Below are 21,173 nucleotides of genomic sequence, written 5' to 3' on the forward strand. Positions count from 1 at the left end.
TTCTGTTTGGTTAAGAATCAAGGTGGCTGATTTATATATTACTCGCTTATAAGACTATCAATACACACAAAAAAAATATAGATTTATTTTTGGGTAAAGTTCCCCCGGGTTTTCCTTTCACTTGAGTAAATAATGGTCTTTTGTTAAATATATGGCGTACTATTATCCTTATATATATGATGTTTATGTTTATATATATATACATAAGTGATAGTGTCTGTGTGCATTTCCCTACGCTAAAACTCTGTCAATTTTAAGCCTAGAGATTCGAAATTTGATATACAGGGTACTGAGATTTGGGAAAATCGATGTGATAGGTTTTCAACAGAAATTTGGCGATTAAGTGGTCAATATTCAACGATTTGACCTTTGAGAACTCTACCAATCTCCTACAATTTTGGGTCTAAACACGTGATATTTTAGATATAGATTTCTTGGACATGGATCTAACTTATTAACTTTACTTGATCCCTAAACAATAAATGTTAAGAGGTCATAATAGGGGTCAAAGTTTAAAAAAATTGACCGTTTTTTTTCTCAGCATTAACCTCAAAACACCTGGGCAACGCCGGGCACCGATTGCTAGTCTATCTATAAAAACAGAGATGTGTGTGCCACAGACGATTTCTGATTGGTTAATCCAATAATCACATCTCCTAAAAAAGTATAGTTCTTACGCTCTTAACTTTACCATAAAATATTTTGGTCTTATTTATTGTCCATCTTGGAAGGGTTTAATTTTTTTCTAACTTGCCATTTACAAATTACAAAAATACGAAACTTCACAATCCAACCTCTGACTCAACGTCCGCCATTCACACAACAAGAAAGCAAACGCGGTACAGATTATTAGTACTACTACTACTACCAACAATACAGCACGAAAACACGCGCACACACGCACACACACTCACGTCCACTACCGTCCTTGGCTACGTCACGTTGTTATGGCAACACGATAAATACACAGTAAATTTGATTTTCTTCATTTCTACGCAAATATTACGCAAATATAAATCATATAGAATATCTGTATGAATATAATTACACGTAATAGTTAAATAAAGATGATCATCGTATAAGAGAACCGAAAAAGAAACTAACAGGGAATTTGTATAAAGTTGTATTTTCTTTTTAAATAAATAGAAAAAAGGGGTGTTGATAAGACTATCGATACTTATACAGTTTAGTGACGACATTAAAAAATAGAAATATTGAAAAAGAATTTTATTGTACGTAACTGTTATAGACTGAAGTTCTCCGAAAAAAAATTTCACTTCATTTGATCAAGTGGTTTTGTTCTTACAGCGAAAAACAATTATTTATCACGACGACGTCAACGTGGCCATTTTGGAAATGTACCTAGCAGAATACCTCCATTTTAGGCCAAATTTCGCAATCTAGCCTTTTTTTTTCTCGCCATATTGAGATGCGCACAACACATCTGCAATTTTTTTAGGTTTTTTTTTTTTTTATATCTGCAATTTTTTTGGGTTTTTTTTTTTTTTAAATAAGAATACTATTGAATATGCAAAGAAATTGAAGAATGCAAAGAATTGAAGAATTTTTATACGAGATTATTTTCGAAACATGCTCAGTTGGACACGCATGGATAACTTCGAAACTTCGCTTATTTACTTCTGTTACAAATTAGAAAAAAAAAAAACCACCCCAAAAATGGCATCTGTCTTCGCAAAAAAAAAAAAAAAATCTCATTCTGGTGGGGTGGGGGGGAAAGGGCTAGATTGGCCTAAAATGGAGGTATTCTGCTATGTACGGCAGTTACCTGCCCTTGGGGAATTCCTGGGCCTGCAATAACATTTCCAAAATGGCCACGTTGACGTAGCCGTGATAAATCATTGTTTTTCGCTGTAAAAAAAAACTACTTGATCAAATGAAGTGAAATTTTTTTTCGGAGAACTTCAGTCTATAACAGTTACGTACAATAAAATTTTTTTTTCAATATTTCCATTTTTTAATGTCGTCACTAAACTGTATAAGTACCAGACTATCAATACACACAAAAAAAATATAGATTTATTTTTGGGTAAAGTTCCCCCGGGTTTTCCTTTCACTTCAGTAAATAATGGTCTTTTGTTATATATATGGCGTACTATTATCCTTATATATATGATGTTTATGTTTATATATATGTATAAGTGATAGTGTCTGTGTGTGTCTGTGCGTCTGTGTGCATTTCCCTACGCTAAAACTGTCAATTTTAAGCCTACAGATTCGAAATTTGATATACAGGGTACTGAGATTTGGGAAAATCGATGTGATAGGTTTTCGACAGAAATTTGGCGATTTAGTAGTCAATATTTAACAATTAGACCTTTGAGAACTCTACCAAACTCCTCCTACAATTTAAGGTCTGAACACGTGATATTTTATATATAGATTCCTTGGACATGGATCTAACTTATTAACTTTACTTGATCCCTAAACAATAAATGTTAGGAGGTCATAATAGGGGTCAAAGTTTAAAAAAATTGACCATTTTTTTTTCCTCAGCATACACTTCAAAACACCTGGGCAACGCCGGGCACCGATTGCTAGTATATATATAAACATAAACATCATATATAAGGATAATAGTACGCCATATATATAACAAAAGACCATTATTTACTGAAGTGAAAGGAAAACCCGGGGGAACTTTACCCAAAAATAAATCTATATTTTTTTGTGTGTATTGATAGTCTTATCAACACCCCTTTTTTCTATTTATTTAAAAAGAAAATACAACTTTGTTATTTATGAGTCGTGGAATTGCATTCATCTACAAAAGATCTAGCTAATGTGCATATTTTTTATCGTTTTTAATTAATTCCCTATTAGTTTTTTTTTTCGGTTCTCTTATACGATGATCATCTTTATTTAACTATTACGTGTAATTATATTCATACAGATATTCTATATGATTTATATTTGCGTAATATTTGCGTAGAAATGAAGACAATCAAATTTACTGTGTATTTATCGTGTTGCCATAACAACGTGACGTAGCCAAGGACGGTAGTGGACGTGAGTGTGTGTGCGTGTGTGTGCGTGTTTTCGTGCTGTGTTTATATTATGCATATTGTTTTGTATCTTATCAACTTCTTCGAATCTATGTGTACAGTAATAAAAACCCGTTTTTCGAGCTGAATAAATATGTTACATTGAATAAAAACACAAAAAATATATCCAGTTTGGTAGAAAAGTAACTTCTTGCCTTTGATAACATTTATTTGTTATATATTTGTTTTTTGACAACTTTTTCGAATCTATGTGTACAGTAATACAAACCCGAAAATGAAAATACCACGAGTGAACGCGCGTTTTACATAAAAATAAGTATTTTTAAATTTTATCTTTCTAGCTTTAAAAAAAAGTTTTAAAATTTTATCAGCCGGCATAATTTATTATTAAATATTGAAAAATTTCAGGAAAATTAATTTTTGCTAGATTTTCAAAACATTGTTTTCGTGTTGTGTGTACGTGTCTGCGGCTAGCACCAGAATGGCGGCCGTGATGTCGTAGGTTGGATTGTTAGATTGTGTAAGTTTCGTATTTTTTTAATTTGTAAATAACAAGTTATGAAAAAATTAAACCCTTCCAAGATGGACAATAAATAAAGCCATAATATTTTATGGTAAAGGTAAGAGCGTAGGAACCATAGTTTTTTAGGAGATGTGATTATTGGATTAACCAATCAGAAATCGTCTGTGGCACACACATCTCTGTTTTTATAGATATATAGAAGATAGATTAAAAATTCAAACCGTTAAAAAGGTATTTTTAAAAATTCTGTCTGCTATTAGCTCTGAGGTATTTCTCCTTTGGTTATGTCACGTGACCCAATATGTCCAACCCAGCATCTAACCTTATCAAACATTTTTATTCTTATCGGAACTGTTTTCCATGAATAATAGTTTTTCTCTTATCGTTTTCCATAATTTTTGGATATGTTACTATTTGCGACATGACAATTATGTAGGTACCATTTGTTTTACTTGAAATTCAATATTTTTTCCGTTATTATAATATGGAAGCACCACTCTTACATATCCCATATTTTAAGCAATATGGAGAATTTTATTTTAAAGATTTATTGCCTTTATTTTGAGTGATTCTAAAAAATAAAAAAATATAGTAAGAAAATTTTCCACACAAAAACAAAAAAGAAGAATACTTGCCTCTCTACGAAAGCAAAGTTAATTAAAATTGCCTCAGTATAGAAGGACTTCTCCTTCACAAACCGAGGACAGACAAGATAAAGTTTAGAATCAGAACAAATATTGTAAAATCGACAAATATTTAAATTATGGGAATTTAAAAAGAAATATTCAGACCAAACAGTTTTTCTTAAATTCTGAATGGTTGCTCTTGACCCGAATATCATAAAGTTTTACCTCTACTCCATTTTCTCTCTCGTGTTTGATGGGTAGCAACATCATTTGTAATATCATCCACTGTGTCTGGTTTCTCCCATGTCTCTGTTTGAATGGCTGACATCATTCTTTTGTGACCTCATTCAGTATGCACAATGACAAACCAGCAAGACCCACAATATTTCAGTAGTATGCAAGCCCTTCCAGAGTGAGGTTTGTAGAGTGAGGTTTGTCTATGACTCATGACCCAAATCTCATAGGAGACTTTGCAGATTGATTTCATCATTTTGTGGCATCATCAACTGTGCATGGTTATCCTCCATCTCCATTTTAATGCATGGATAAGCAAACAAGGTCCACAGACTTTTTAGTAATATTTTAAGGCTCCATTCAGTCTTGACAGACTATGGATATCCACTCAAGGGTGCCTGCGTGTGAAATTATTGTTGTAGCAAGAGTTGCATAATCTCCAACACCACCTCTCCTGAGTTAGCACTGTTTTAATTCCAGTTGCAAGTAATATATGTTCAGGATGACTGGAAACAATGCTGAGATAAGTGGATAGCCGATACAGTGCCTAGTGTTCCCAAGTGATCACCCATCTGGTATTCACCAGGCTCATCGTTGTTAAACTTCACTGATCTGATGAGAACAGATGTTTCAAAATATATATTTCCCCAAAACCTCTGGTCTTGATGGAGGGGAGACTAAAACATGCAGCTGTGGTTTCAAATAATCTGAAATAACAGTAAGGAGAGACTTGATTCCAAATATTTCTCATATGTTATATCTCCCCTTTTTTGGAAATAGGATACGATTATGAATATCTCCAGTATCAAATAATCTTTATACACTGTGAAATTTACTTTATGAGGAGAGATATAACATGAGAAATATTTGGAATCAAGTCTCCCCTTGCTGTTATTTCAGATCATTTGAAACCATAGCAGCAAGTTTTAGTCTACCCTCCATGACTGCCAGAGGTTTTAGGGAAATATCAGATACTTTGTAATTCATATGCAAAACTAGGAAAACAAATGACTATGATTGAAACATTTTATGGCTTTAAAAAAAATTCCAAAAATAGGCTCTGGATGATGGATAATCCCCTTAATGCGCGACCTTAATGACAAATGTTACATAGCCTACTACACAATTTAGGTCATTACCTTTCTAAGGAGCCTTCATTTGTTGAATTCTGATCAATAGTTGTCGATATTTGGAACTTATAAAATTGCCAAGTTAAAGGAATTCAAGAGGGAAAACTTGTGAATTAAAACGAGGTTATTAAGAATGCTCAATAAAAAAGAGCAAAATATAATATTTTTTATTTATATAGACAAATATTACATAGTCGCTACACTGAGTATAATGTTTCAGACAATTGGTCGGTAAGGACCAAAAGTCCTTGTTAGGCAACGTAGTAAAGTTTGTGTACTACTGAAAGCGCCTGGTTCTAAAATGGAAGAATTAAAGAAATATATTTATTTTAATAAAAATAAAATGTTAAATTTAAAAGGGGATTAAGTGACATTTTTAGACTCCAGACCTAGAAAGCAAAAGATGTATGTCAAGGCTTAACAGAATAAAAAAAGTTAAGTCTTGATGCCCTTTTCCCCCTCTTCCATTTTCATAGGCATTTAAGGCATTTTTATAACAATATAATTCTTTTATTTAACACTGGAGGAGCATATTTAGTTAAGATCTATTGAGACCCAACTTGTGCAGTTAAACTACCGTATGCGTCCGTCGCACACAAGCTTCAAGCTTCAACAGTTTGAAACAATACAATTATCATTCGATTTTTCTCTCTTTCGTCATTGAAAGAGAGAAAAAGAGAATGAAAGACAGAGAAAGAGAGAGAGAGAGAGAGAAAGAAATATACATAACGCTTGAAAATTGTTTAGTTTTTTTTTAGGTCTTGATGACAAATTCTTTCGGATTTGACCTTTTGAATTCTGGGGTCCCAGATTGTTTTGACACAATCGAGTTTCATAACAACTGTTAGTCAAACCTGGTTGATATATTCTGACATTTTGAAAATCACAACACCTGCATTACACACGCATACTTCCCCACAAGTATAGAACTAGTTGTGCACAAGGTTTATTGATGTAGAAGCCCCAAGCTCCCCCCTCCACAAAAAAGGGAGCTTCTTCATTGTGCCACAATTGTAGTGAAATTTGAAAATCGAAACATTAAATTTCAAGTAAAACCAATGGTACCTACTAAATTATTTTACAGCAATGAACGTATCCAGAAATTATAAAAAACGATAAGGTAGAAAATTAATTATTATTTCATTATTAATGAAACTAGTTTTTGAAGACAATTAGCGAAAATTGAGTGTTGCAAATAATAACAGCACTAAGATGGATACTCCACCAGACTAGATGTTCTGGAATTCAGTAAGACCAAGAGATTACAAGAAAGGTATATTATACAACATAATTAAGTGGTCGATTAATAAGAGGAGAATAAATGTTTTTTCTTTAATTAATTCTTTAGTAATAACTCAAGATTAACCATATGTTCGTCTTCAAGATGAATATGGTCAGTTCTTCTTTATAGTTGTGAATGTTGGACAGTAGCAAAGGCAGCTGAAAGTCGTTTACAAACAGTGAAGATATGTTTTTTTTTAAGAGAATTCTACGAATCTCATAGGCAGACATAGGAAGAAAAACTATACTATCAGGGCTTTACGTTGTGAGTGAAACAGTCACACTTGCGAGTGATTTTTCAAAGTGGCGACTAGAAATAATGAAACGCTTATCTTTTGGTAATTGTATCTTCCAAAGCTTACTACACCAGGTCACTACTCAATACAGGGCTCTACGGAGAAATTTATCTTTTCGTTTACTAGCCAGATAGAAAAGTTACTAGCCAAACCCACATGATTTTTAGAATATGACATCTTTGTTCTATGACGAGTATGTGCATCATAAAGATTTTTTTTTTTTAATAAGTGTGATTCTTAATATATACCGAATTTTATGTTGATACTTGAAAGTATAAACTTTCGAATTTTCTCAGATGTTTTTTAAACAGCCCTTGTTAAAAAAAATTATATTAGTTTGTTAAACCTTTTATTTAAATAATTTGACTTTGCTCGTTTTATTAAAAAAAATAAAATAAAAAGTTGAAAAGATCTTTTTCACTCAGTAGTGAGCTTTACAAGAGTGTCGGTGAAAGAAATCCAATCGCTAAAAGATAAATGTTTCATTATTTCTAGTCACCACTTGGAAAAATCACTTGCAAAATGCAATTGTCTCACTCGCAATGTAGAACCCTGTACACACATTTATTGATTCAATTCAGTAGATTTGGAAGATTGTCAGTGAAAGAAACACAATCGCCAAAAGACAAGCGTTTCATTATTTCTAGTCACCACTTTGAAAAATCACTTGCAAATGCAGAGCCCTGCAATACTGTCCATGCCAGACAGTTAAAGTTCTTTGTGGGAAGATGGCTTGGAAAAAAGCTTGATGTTAGGAAAAAAAATTGCCGGAAAAAAGAAGAGAGGAAGACAACAAAATTCACTGACAGTCTCAACAGGGTCACTGGAAATCCGACTATGGATCTCATTAGAAAGATCGAATGCAGAGGGGACTGGAGAGTCACGATCGTCAATGTTTGCAATAACAGACCTGATACCTGAAGAAGAAGAACTTAAGATTTGAGAAGTAAAGTAGAATTTAATGGAATGCTCAAATTTAATTGAATGCTCAAATTTAATTGAAGGCTCAAATTTAATTGAAGGCTCAAATTTAATTGAAGGCTCAAATTTAATTGAATACTCACATTTAATTGAATACTCACATTTAATTGAATACTCACATTTAATTTGAGTACTCACATTTAATTGAATACTCAAATATCTATGTATCTCATGTAGGGATCAAGTGTTAGCTCAAAAAAAAAAATTGAGGTGCTTTGTTTTCTGTGGAGTTCAACTAAAGTAAAATGCTATATAAAAAAAGTATGTATTTTTAAAAACATTTTGTATGTATGCATATACATGTGTAAGTGTCATAAAGAGTATTTCCTGTCTCTTCACACCTTTTGTTTCAAGCAATGTGAGGACATGATGTATATTGCTGTAAAAGCCAAATGTGTTTTGTTTTTCTTATCAATCATTATGTGTGAGCATTCAACTTGCTTTTCACTATCCTGATTGCATGTTAATTTTTTTTTTTTAAATGATAATAATGGATCACATAATATGATATATTGTCATACTTACATGGTGTCTTAATAAACTATAACCTTACCTCCTCCCCCTTTTTTTTTTTCATTATACTGCTTTTTTATCCCCAAAAAGACACGGTGCCACTTGGATGTAAGGGGCTACTATTTGTGACAAAATTTACAGTGATATTATGTAGGGAGTTGAACAGTAAGATGTCTGTTCACATTACACTTGAACTTCTGCATATCTGAACAGTTTGGGAAGGAATTCCAAAGTCTAACAGTTTGAGGAAAGAAACTATTTGAGCAGAAGGCTTTCCAGGATAATTTAAAACATGCATATATTTTTCAGGATTCAGCTCTTTTGAAAAATTAATATGATTAAAAACATTTTTTTTTTTCTAAAATTGCCCTTAAAGAAAGAAGGAAAAAAACTTCTTATCGACTGACCAAAAAAATAAACATTGTCCCAGGATCAGTAACCCTAACCATCTTTCGCATGTCAGCCATTTTAGTGTTTTAAAATGCCTAACTATAGTGAAATTCCCTTTCTTTAAAATTTGGCCAACCAAAGAAAAGATATTTTTTTATTTATATATATATATATATATATATATATATATATATATAGAGAGAGAGAGAGAGAGAGATAGCAGTCCACTTTGACAATTGACACTAAACAATACTTTTGACAGCTTCATAACTCTTGCTCCCTTATTTTCCTTTTAGTTATTTCAATTCATGAACGATGTTTCTGACAAAGGGGAAAGAATTGCTGTTTTTTACGTCGGAATCTATCTATATATAATAACACATATTGTTTGCTAGTTTTTGACCTGGAAGTATTTTTTATTTTTTTTTAGCTCCTTACATCAAGTGGTTTTATGTCTTGTCTGGAGCATATTCCATTAAAAAAAAGGGTTTAAACAAACATGTCTAAGCTTTTGCTATTACCACTGATTCTTTATGATGTGACATTATTTTTTTTTCTTTCTTTTTTCGATGACTACCATTCTTTCTTTATGATATCATTTGTTTGAGTAAGTAATATATATATATATATATATATATATATATATATATATATATATATATAGTCTTTGAAGTTTTTAACCTTTAAAACTATACAAAAAAATATTTTTTATCATTGGTTAGAAAACCATCTAGTCAGTAAGTCATTTAATCACCTGCAATCACTGCATCAACTCGCTCTCGAATTTACTATAATACCAATAATTTATTTTTCAAGGGATCATCAGTTGTTTACCATGAAACACTGTTTCGGGGATTTAAAAACAAAACAGTATATTACATCATGACTCTCCAGCAGTGTTGATCAAACACCACCACCCTTAATCTTAGGAAGAAGACATGTTACAAACATTTGATCCAATTTCCTATTCTTAATTGCAATTACTAACCTTATTCATACTATAAAAATGAATTTCTTACCTGTGCGATTCATCAATTTCCACATTTAAAATGGATACATTTTTTTAATTTTTTAATTTATCAGTCTTGTATTTATAAGATTAGGATTAATCCATTTAACTACTTATCACCCCCACTATGATTAGTATTTATTATATTTACATTCTTGTTTAAAATTAGATATATAAAGGTTAAAAATATTTTTACATATATACATTTTTATATATATATATATATATATATATATATATATATATATATATATATATATGATAGAATGATAAATTTGTGATCCTGAAGGAAACAACACTGCATCTTTATTTTAAAATTGTTCCTATTTACAATGCCTCCCCACTGGACAGAGTTAGACACCAGGGTCGTTTTTTAATGTGGAGAGAAGGAACAAAAAATAAAAATTGTCTCAGTCATGAAGGATTTCTCCTCCACTAACAGAGAACAAGAAATTGAAGTGTAGCATCTGTAGAACAGATACTACACTTTGATCTTGACCCAACGGCCAAGAATTTTATTTTTATTTTAAAATTGTTATTGAAAAAATCAATTCAGATAACTTGATTATGTAGTAGAGTTGACATCTATTCTATGTAGCCGCCTTCAGCCTCAGTCACCGACTTGATATAAGTGTTAGTAGAAGCTCAGCAGATGACGCCGATCAGGCTTTGGTGTTGTGGGAGGTCATGTTGGTGATGTTTTCGACATATGACCAAATGAAGTAATACAGCGAGTTCAGGTGGACTTGCGGGCGGGTGCCGAGTCCTGCTGCCACACCCAGGATTTGCCAGCGGCCATCTGATTACACCAGAGGATGACCACACTCTTCAGCACATCTAAGTACACTTTGGTGTTGACTTTCAAGCTGACTTCAACGAGGTGAGGTAGCATGATGTAGCGCTTACTTATAATCACACCAAGCATTAAACGGATTTGCATTTTGAGGGTGCTGGCAATGGTCCTGTTGTCATAACTTGGATCGGTAGAAAGCATGTTTTGTACAGCAATGCATCTCCAATCTCACTCATTGTGTCAGACATGATAGAAGGATCCTATCGCTCTAGGGGATTTGTACACAACTGGCCAACTAGTAGATAGTCTACAACAAAAAAAGAAAACTGGTTTTCATCAAGTGGAAATGGAATTTTTTTTTTTTTTTTTTTTTTTATGGCGACAATTTTATCGTTCCACACTGTGCATGTATGTGTATGTGTGTGTGTGTGTGTGTGTGTGTGTATATATATATATATATATATATATATATATATATATTCCCGGTAGAAAGATACCCGAAAATTAAGAATAATTGAATTTCAACAAGGGTCGTAGATAGTGCTCAATTAAAGAGACCGAATTATATATATATTATTCTTTATGTAAATACAGTCGTATCTTTCTACGATGTGCAGATTGTTTCAATCATATTTGATTTCATCAGGCAAGAAAAATTAAAATACAACAATTAAAAAGGTTCCAGACCTTTTCAAATTTTGAGGAGAGAAATAATGCCATGACTATGAGCAAAAATTAAAGTTCTTAAGAACTTTAATTTTTTGCTTATTGCCAAAATTTGAAAAGGTCTGGAACCATTTTAATTTTTGTATCCTAATTTTTCTTGCCTGATGAAATCAAATATCATTGAAACGGTCTGCACATCGTAGCAAGATATGACTGTATTGATATAAAGAATAAAATCTCTCTATCTATCTATATATATCTATATATATCTATATATATATATATATATGGCAAAAAAAAAAATTAAAATATTCTTGTGTCTCATTTTGCTCTCGTGGGGAGACAAGTAGGAGCAAGCTAACATGCAATCATATTCTGTAGACTTTCCCTCTTGACTGATGGGGTTTGTCTTGATTTACATAGACAACAGTGGTGACCACCCTGTAAAAAATAGATAACCGTGGTGACCACCGTGTCAAAAAAAAAAAAAAAAAAAAAAAAAAAAAACATGGATAAAGGGTTATCGAGATCATTTTGGGGGTCACCATTTGTAAAATCTTCATTTTTTTTTTTTTATTGCGGTGTTCATAATGAGAGACATGTTATGCAAAAAAAAAATAAATAAATAAATAAAGACTAAGAGGTGTACATTCACACAAAAGATATTTAATATTTGTTTAAGTATAGAGGATTACAGCAATAGGAGGAATAGAATGTTCGTGAATATTAAGAGTTCTTGCCATGTGTTGTGGCAAGGTCTGAAATATCGTATCAAAACTTCTCCGCTCAATTATGAATTATATTGTACTTTGGGGGGGGGGGGCAGCTTAGGGAAAATCGGAACCGATTCAAAACCAAACCCAAGGTTGCGTTTTCCAGTGTGCATGGAGACAAGCAAGATAAGATCCAACAAGTTTTTAGATCTTTTTATTGCATTCCTTGGGTTTTTTTATTGTGTAATGCTAAATATTTCAATCAAATATTTCGAATTTCATTCTCGGCCTTAAAATTAACCTAAATACTGGTAAAACCTTAATTACTTCCCCTTAGACCAATTATGAAAACTAAATGAACGTTTAATCAAATTATCTCCCTTACCTGAATAATCTTTAGCTTTTGTCAAGAGATTAAAATGGTGGCCAAATTATGATTAAATTAATGAGTCCTTTTAATAATTATGATTCAAATAAACGATTCGTTCTCTCCTGATCATAACTTTGGTCTTGCTAACATGTTAACATCTATCAACATTTTGAATTTACTAGGAGATTTTATTATTTTTGGTGCTTCTTCACAATTAGAGCAAGATTCGAAAATTGAAATATTGAATTTCAAGCAAACCCAATGGTATCTACTTAATTGTCATGTCGAAATAATTAACATATTCAAAAATTTTGAAAAATGATAAGGTAGAAAACTAATTATAAATGAAAATAGTTTTCAAAGAAAATTAGTGATAATTGAGTTTTGCTAAAAAAAAACTAAACAAGAGGTATTATTATCATAACAGGAGAGGTAATTATTTTCTGAAATCTTTGAAAATCTTAGGTCAATTTAGCAAAACTCCATTTTCACTAATTTTTTAAAACCTATTTTCATTAATAATTAATTTTCTACCTTATTGTTTTTCATTATTATTGGATATGTTCATTACTGGGACATGCACTTTAGTATTTCTGATTGACTTTTTTTTCAAAATCTGATTGTGTATCCTATTTAGATATGCTGGCAAACATGGAGGAAGAAAATGTTGAAAATACCGATATAATTATGGAAAGCATCTGTGATGACTTGCAAGAAATGGTACCATTCAATGGTGTGTTTTCCTCAGAGAACATTGTTTCTCCCACTGTTGGTCCTGTAAGTATTTAGATATTACTATATATATATATATATAACTACTTCATGTACTCACATAAAATTAATATACGAAAGTATAAATTTATGCATAATCTTTAAGTATTTACTTCAAAAGTGCTCAATACGTAGGTATAGCCAGTTAGTGATTTATAAAATATATATGGCGATTAAGCTACACTGAATATTCCACATTTCATCCACTCTAGGATTCTATAAGCCTGAAGAATCCTAGAGTGGATGAAACACGGAATATTCAGTGTAGCTTAATCGCCATATATATATATATATATATATATATATATAATTTTTTTTTTTTTTTTTCTTTAATCTTTTTCACATCAAGCAAGGTGTACTGCTACTCAGACACAAGGGGCTACTATTGGGATCATGTCTACAGGGAACTATGTGAAGAGTTGAGCCAAGAGATATGTTTGCATTATATGTAAATAGCAATGCACATGAAAAAATTGAAAATGCATAAAATATTTCAATAATAGTATACATAGAAGAAGCTCAATAAAGAAAGAATCTTTTTAAATTTTTAAAATCTGACTAAAAACAAGGAAGTTATGACTATTTTTGTGCTTCACACGTTTGGATATTTTTTCCTCTTTAAGGCGATATGCGTTTCTGTCACATTTTTACTCTACCTTTTTCAATAAAAATGTTATATCTTTGTTAAAACACAAGATTAAGCAATGAAATTTACCATATAAGTGTATTTTTGTGCAAGAAATCAGAATATGTTAATGAAAATCTCCAGAAATTAATGGTTTTCAAATAATCTGCGGTAAATGCACATAAGTATGGTTGCAATTCCATAAAAATGCCATGTATCCATAAACAGAAAAGAAGTTGGAGAACTCAAAGTTGAATTGTAATGCATTTTTATGTACAAGTAACTAAAATCCAATATTATGACTGTTTCAAAATAAATATATTGCAATATTTCCTTTGTATTATTGTAGATTTACACCTTCTGCTAAATTGCCTTCACTTTCCTTCCACAAATATGATTCTTCCCTTTTTAGGCTATTACAAATGAATATGCTGAAAAAACTTGGCAGAAATAAAATATGTGTGTGTATGTATGTGTGCATGTGTATATATGTATTTATATATATGTGTGGATTATATACATGAGTATGTATGTATATATATATATATATATATATATATATATTATCTAAGTAAATATATATAGATTAATTATGCATAAAAAATTAATAAAAACACTAAACAGAATACTTTTTAGTGGTGTAATTAATACAATTTATCAATACAATTAATACAATTGATTAAATATGAATATTTAAATTTAAGTAAATTTACTTGAAAAATTCAAAATATATATATATATATATATATATATATATATATATATATATATATATATTTTGTGGAAATATTTTTTCAGTTATGTATCACTTTTTCTTTATATGCTAATCCTTAATTTATTAAGCTCAGTGTAATTACAGAGCATATAACAAATAAATGACAAAAGTCTATATTTCAAATTTCATGATGTTGACCATCTTACAATTTATTCCTTTAATTACATTGACGTTTACAATTCTTGACAGCACCTATTTCGTAGCACAAAATCATTCACTTAAATATTATATAAATCAATGAATCTATTTTGCCCTTAACTCACCAGAAGAACTAGCAACTATTAATCCAACAAAAGAAAATAAAATACATTTGGGCATGATTACTAAATCCTAAAATTGGAAAAGAAGTTGCAATTACTTTTTATTTTAGCTTTTATTAGGCCATTTTGAATTTTTCAAGTAAAGTTGCTTAAATTTAAATATTCATATTTAATCAATTGTATTAATTGTATTGATAAATTGTATTAATTACACCACTAAAAAGTTTTCTGTTTAGTGTTTTTATTAATTTTTTATGCATAATTAATCTATATATATTTACTTAGATAATATTCATAATTGTAATATATATAACATATATCTATATATTTATTTAATTTTATACGAAGCTAATTACAACATATATATATTCTATTTCCAGTTATACCAATTGTTGATTTTATCTGAATTTTATATCCATACTAGCATTTCAGCCCGGCGTTGCCCGGGTGTTTGAGCAAAAAAAAAAAAAAAGTGGTAGTAGGAAGGCAGGCTCGAACCCGTACCGCAAAGGAGGAAAAGAATGGGGTAAAACCTAACGTTTATGCTGTTACGACCACTGCCAAACCGGAAGCGACATTTTTAAAAATTAAGGCTAGACAATCTAAAGGAGAGGATAACTTTCAAAAATATCAGCGAAAAAAGTGACCCCCACCCCCTGTAGAAAAGTGCCTAGTTGAAGGGGAAGATATCAATGTTTTTAGCCAATTTTTCAATATTTGTCGTATAAAAGGTCGAACTTTAAAACGATACTGATCTTAGTAAAATCCATCGCCTCTATTGAAAGTTTAAGGCAGACTTGCAAACATACATACATACATACATACATACATTTATATATTAGTAACTAAAAATTTTCGACCCAAACTTATGAAAAAGCTTGCCCTATCTCTGAATACCCTTTATGTAAAATTTCAAATATTTAGACCAGAAATTGTCTGAGTAATTTGGAAGAGACCGCAGAGGTCAATTTTTTAAAAACTTTGACCCCTATTATGACCCCTTAAAATTTATTGTTTTGGGCTCAAATCAAGTTATTAAGTTAGATCCATGTCCAAGGAACCTATATCTAAAATTTCAAGTGCGTAGACCCAAAATTGTCGGAGGAGTTTAGTAGAGTTCTCAAAGGTCAAATCATTGAACTTTAACTCCTTAATCGCCAAATTTCTGTCCAAAAACCGATCACATCGATTTTCCCAAATCTCAGTAACCTGTATGTCTAATTTTGAGTCTGTAGACTAAAAATTGACAGTTATTGCGTAGGGAAATGTATACACACACACACACACTCACACACGTTCACTTTTAGATAGATATATAGTTTTATTAATATTTTAATTAAATTTATTATTACATAAATTATAATTCTTTATTGTCATTTAATTATTTTTCATTAATCTTACATTTAATATAAAATTTCCCTTTGTAATATTTTATCATAATTATCTTAAATACATTTAAAGATCTGTAATTCTTTTAAATTTAAATGAGTTGTTTCCCTTTAATAAACGTAGTTATATTATTCTATTTTCTTTTATTATATTGATAAATGATAATTGGGTTTGTATTACTGTACACATAGATTCGAAAAAGTTGTCAAAAAAACAAATATATAACAAATAAATGTTATCAAAGGCAAGATAAGTTACTTTTCTACCTAACTAGATAATTTTCTAGTGTTTTTATTTAATATAACATGTTTATTCAGCTCGAAAAACATAGTGCTTACCGATGTATTGGAAAATTTAAAATGGCCCCCCCCCCGACTCTCTCCTTGATACGGTAAGTTTGGAAAAAGGAGTTATAAATAAAAAACTAGACAAAATACTCTTAGAAACTCGCTCAATATATGTTACCGTAACATAGGCTGACATATATTCGGTGGGTTTTTAACAGAATTTTGCATTTTAAAAAATTTTTAAATCCTTTTCCCAAACTTACCATGTTCAAGAGAGAGTTGGCCGCCATTTTAAATTTTCTAATACATTGGTAAACACTGTTTTTTAAACTGAATAAACATGTTACATTAAATAAAAACACTAGAAACATATCCAGTTAGGTAGAAAAGTAACTTATCTTGCCTTTAATAACATTTATTTGTTATATATTTGTTTTTTGACAACTTTTTTGAATCTATGTGTACAGTAATACAAACCTTGATAATTTATCTAGTTTTATTCATATTTTATTAAATATTATTTATTTATTAATCCAATTTGTACTATTAATTTAATTATATTATTTAATTAAATTAAATATTAACATTTAAAACATTTCAGTATAAATTAATCTATACGTGTGAGTTTTATTTATCAATAATCAGTTAAATTATAATATTCAAATGAACAGCTAGTATGTCTATTAGTTATCCTTCTATAGTTATTTCCGCTACTCTAATTGAATTCAAATATATCTCAATTTTTATTATTTTTTTTATTGTATCCTAATATATTGAAATTTGATCACATACTTAATTTATTTTATATTTTATCTGAAAATTCTAAAGTAATAATAAATTATTTGATATCCTTTAAGCTATTTTTTGTATTAATGTTAGTTAATTATAATTATTATCAACGTATATTTTACTTTAATTTAATACTTTTATGGCGATAGGTATTCAGCAGTTAGCATTTTGTGCAGAAGTTTTTAATGAGGTCAATAAATCGGTTTGTTTGTTTTTAAAAACCCGCTCCCTCATCTCGAAATGAAAGCTACCGTAGAGACCACTGACTTTCAGCCAGTGATTAGAGTCAAGTTTCGCTTTTTTTATACCGAAAACCGAATGTAACGCGTGCCGATGCGGGAAATGTGGAATAATTAACGTTTGAAAGTCAATAAAATTAAATAGACAGGCGAGCTCCATGGTTAAGTGTGAGATATTACAATTTATAGATGATATAAAAAGTTTTAAGAAGTTTTGAAGCGAGCGAGCGCTTCTCTTAAAGAAGCCTTTTGTGGACATCGAGGAAAAGTGTACATACATACATACATTTTCGCTTTTATATATATAGATTAGAAATGAGACAATTTACCTTCTAACAGACATTCACACAGAATTATCATTGTAACACATAAAAACATTAATTTACTTATTACTTGGGGTATGAAAAATATTTGGAAAAAAAATTTTCAATACAACAAAAAAGGAATGGATCAATTTATTCCGTACTTCGACAATTCACTGTTTTTGAGTATATTTGCTGATGACACTATGCTCTATAACAGGCACGAGGGGAAAACGAAGGAATACATATCTAAGACAATGGCAGAAAAACTAGAGGAAGACCTTCAATCTGTAGTGGAATGGGGACAAAAATGGATGGTGATATTCAATACTACCAAGGCTTTCAATAATTACAAGAGTAGCAATATCTGAAGATACATTACCTGAAAGTACTTCTTTCAAACTCCTCGGCTTAACGTTCACAGGGAACAGGAGTTGGAACAGGGAGTATTGCCAAGGCTGTTGCGAAGAAAGTGAGCTCTCTCTACTATACTAGAAAGTTATGCTTGAAAATAAGGCTACCATTCACCCATGTATGGAGTATTGTTTTCACATTTGGGCTTATGTATCTTCTACTAGCCTCTTGTTCCTGGTTCAAAAGAGTCGCCAACCTGATAGGTCCTGAACTGTTATCTAAGCTTCAACCTGGGTTTGTATTACTGTACACATAGATTCCAAAAAGTTGTCAAAAAAATAAATATATAACAAATAAATGTTATCAAAGGCAAGATAAGTTACTTTTCTACCTAACTGGATATATTTTTCGTGTTTTTATTCAATGTAACATGTTTATTCAGCTTGAAAAACATACAGTGTTTACTGATGTACTGGAACATTCAAGATGGCGTCTTATTCTCTCTTTAACACGGTAAGTTGTGGAATAGGTGTTATAAATAAAAAAACTAGACAAAATACTATTAAAAACCCGCCGAATATATGTCAACCTATGTCACAGTAACATATATTGAGCGGGGTTTTAATAGTATTTTGTCTAGTTTTTTATTTATAACACCTTTTCCATAACTTACCGTGTTAAAGAAAGAGTCAGGCGCCATCTTGAATTTTCCAATACATCGGTAAAACACTATGGTTTTCGAGCTGAATAAACATGTTACATTGAATAAAAACACAAAAAATATATCCAGTTTGGTAGAAAAGTAACTTATCTTTCCTTTGATAACATTTATTTGTTATATATTTGTTTTGTGACATTTTCGAATCTGTGTGTACAGTAATACAAACCTCTTCAACCTCTGTCGCACCGACGAAATGTTGCATCCCTCTGCCTGTTTTACAAGCATTTTAATGGTGGATGCTCCGACAAACTACAAGTCCTTGTAACTCCCCCCCTCAACATAAATATCCCTGTCAAACCTGATAAGCAGCAAAATCCCACCCCTACACAATAGAGATCCATAGATGTAAGAAAACCTTCTACTCTAATAGTTTCTTCTCAATAACTACTAGATTTTGGAATTCCCTTCCAGGTTCCTGCTTCCCTAACTTTACTGACATGCAGAAGTTCAAGTGTAATGTAAACAGACATCTTGCTGCTCAACTCCCTACATAGTATCCCTGAAACTTTATATCCTTGATATTAGCCCCCCTACATCAAAGTGGCACTGTGCCTTGTTTAGGATGAAAATGTAATAATAAAAAAAAATCTACTACCTTTGCAATAATCAGCTTTCACTCCTGTTAGCTTCTTTCATTAAGTGGCTTCATACTTTGTCTCTAGCGATTTCCATGAAAAAAAGCAAGATTTATATTTGCTTTTTTCTCATTGTTTCACAAATTTCATGACAAAATTCCTCATAGGGGAGTGGTACCAAGCTTTTAAGTACCGCAAGGGTAAATAAAAAAAAAATATGACGCAAAATAGCTGTCTCATAGAATCAACGTTTTTATCATTACTTTCCTAAAAACTCTTCAAATATATCATGTAGATTATTATTTACTAGCAACGATGCTCATGTAACCACTTTGTGGGGACCCTTGCAGTAAGTGAATGTTGTAAGAGCCGCACCAAATATGACCTTAACCTTTGACAATGGTGTGCACCATTCCTAGGCTTGAGATCATCATCATGTCAGTGGTGTGGGCTGTAGGAAAGTGTGTGTGTATGTGTGTGTGTGTATATATATATATATATATATACAGGGTGACCCCCCAAAAAAAAACAAAAGCTAAATGGAAGCCATCTTGAACATATGCTGTAGAATGGAGAAAAAAAGGCCAGAGACCCTAGTGTTTTGATGTGATGTTTTGAATATAATAAACTAGCTATGACCAAAGTTTCATTTCATTCGGACAAAACACTAAGAAACGGGGCCTAATTAGAATTGGGGCCCGTTTTTCTGGATCACACCGTGTGTGTATATATATATATATAATGTGTGTGTGTATATTTTGGCAGCAGATCATTATTTAGATACGTTTGATTGAATACAAAAGAGTTATTCCTTTGTCCGATCTTGTTGGATATCTTTTCTATTTGCCGAGTGGTCTTTTTAATTTCGGCAGGTGTATTATACAGAATGATGCCCAGAAGTTGTTAGTCAGCCATATTTTCTCAAGCACACTTTCTATCAGGCATCCGATTGTTGTCAGGAGCAATTGTTTTCTTTTCCTTTCCTTTTCTTTTCCTTTGAGGCTTGGTGTATTTATAATTTTTTTTTTTTTTTTAATTGGCTATAAAGATTGGTAAAAAAAATAAATTAAATAAATACACCAAGCCTCAAAGGAAAAGAAAACAACAACAATTGCTCCTGACAACAATCGGATGCCCGATAGAGAGAGCTTGAGAAAAATATGGTCGACCAACAACTTCTTGGCGCCATTCTGTATAATACGCCTGCTGAAATTAATAAAACCGCTTGACAAATAGAAAAGATATCCAACAAGATCGGAAAAAGGAATAATTCTGTCGTGTCCAATCAAACGTGTCTAAATATATATTCATTCAGGTTTGAGATGTTCAAAAGTTGAGGTTATTAGATAATGCTCAATAATAAGAGCAAAATATTTTTTATTTGAGGGTAAATATGGTCACTACAAACAGCAATCTGTTTCAGTCAATGAGACTTTGCCAGGCGACCCTGAACCCATCGACGCCACAAAAAAAAATGAGAAAAAAAAAAAAACGTTTACCCTCAAATAAAAAAAAATATATATATATATATATATATA

General features: G+C 31.1%; 1 protein-coding gene across 2 annotated transcripts in view; it reads left to right on the plus strand.

The window, feature by feature from the left end:
- The window catches only part of LOC145268266 (uncharacterized), a 56,972-nt gene that overhangs the window by 5,958 nt on the left and 29,841 nt on the right, over nucleotides 1–21,173 (plus strand). For both annotated transcript variants that reach the window (XM_080123628.1, XM_080123627.1), the window contains exon 2: nucleotides 13,186–13,325. In XM_080123628.1, coding sequence (XP_079979754.1) covers nucleotides 13,186–13,325 — 140 coding nt within the window. The remainder of the gene's footprint in view (nucleotides 1–13,185; nucleotides 13,326–21,173) is intronic.

Source organism: Euprymna scolopes, chromosome 43, assembly GCF_053919585.1.
Source record: "Euprymna scolopes isolate OS-2025 chromosome 43, ASM5391958v1, whole genome shotgun sequence".
NCBI lineage: Eukaryota > Metazoa > Mollusca > Cephalopoda > Sepiida > Sepiolidae > Euprymna > Euprymna scolopes.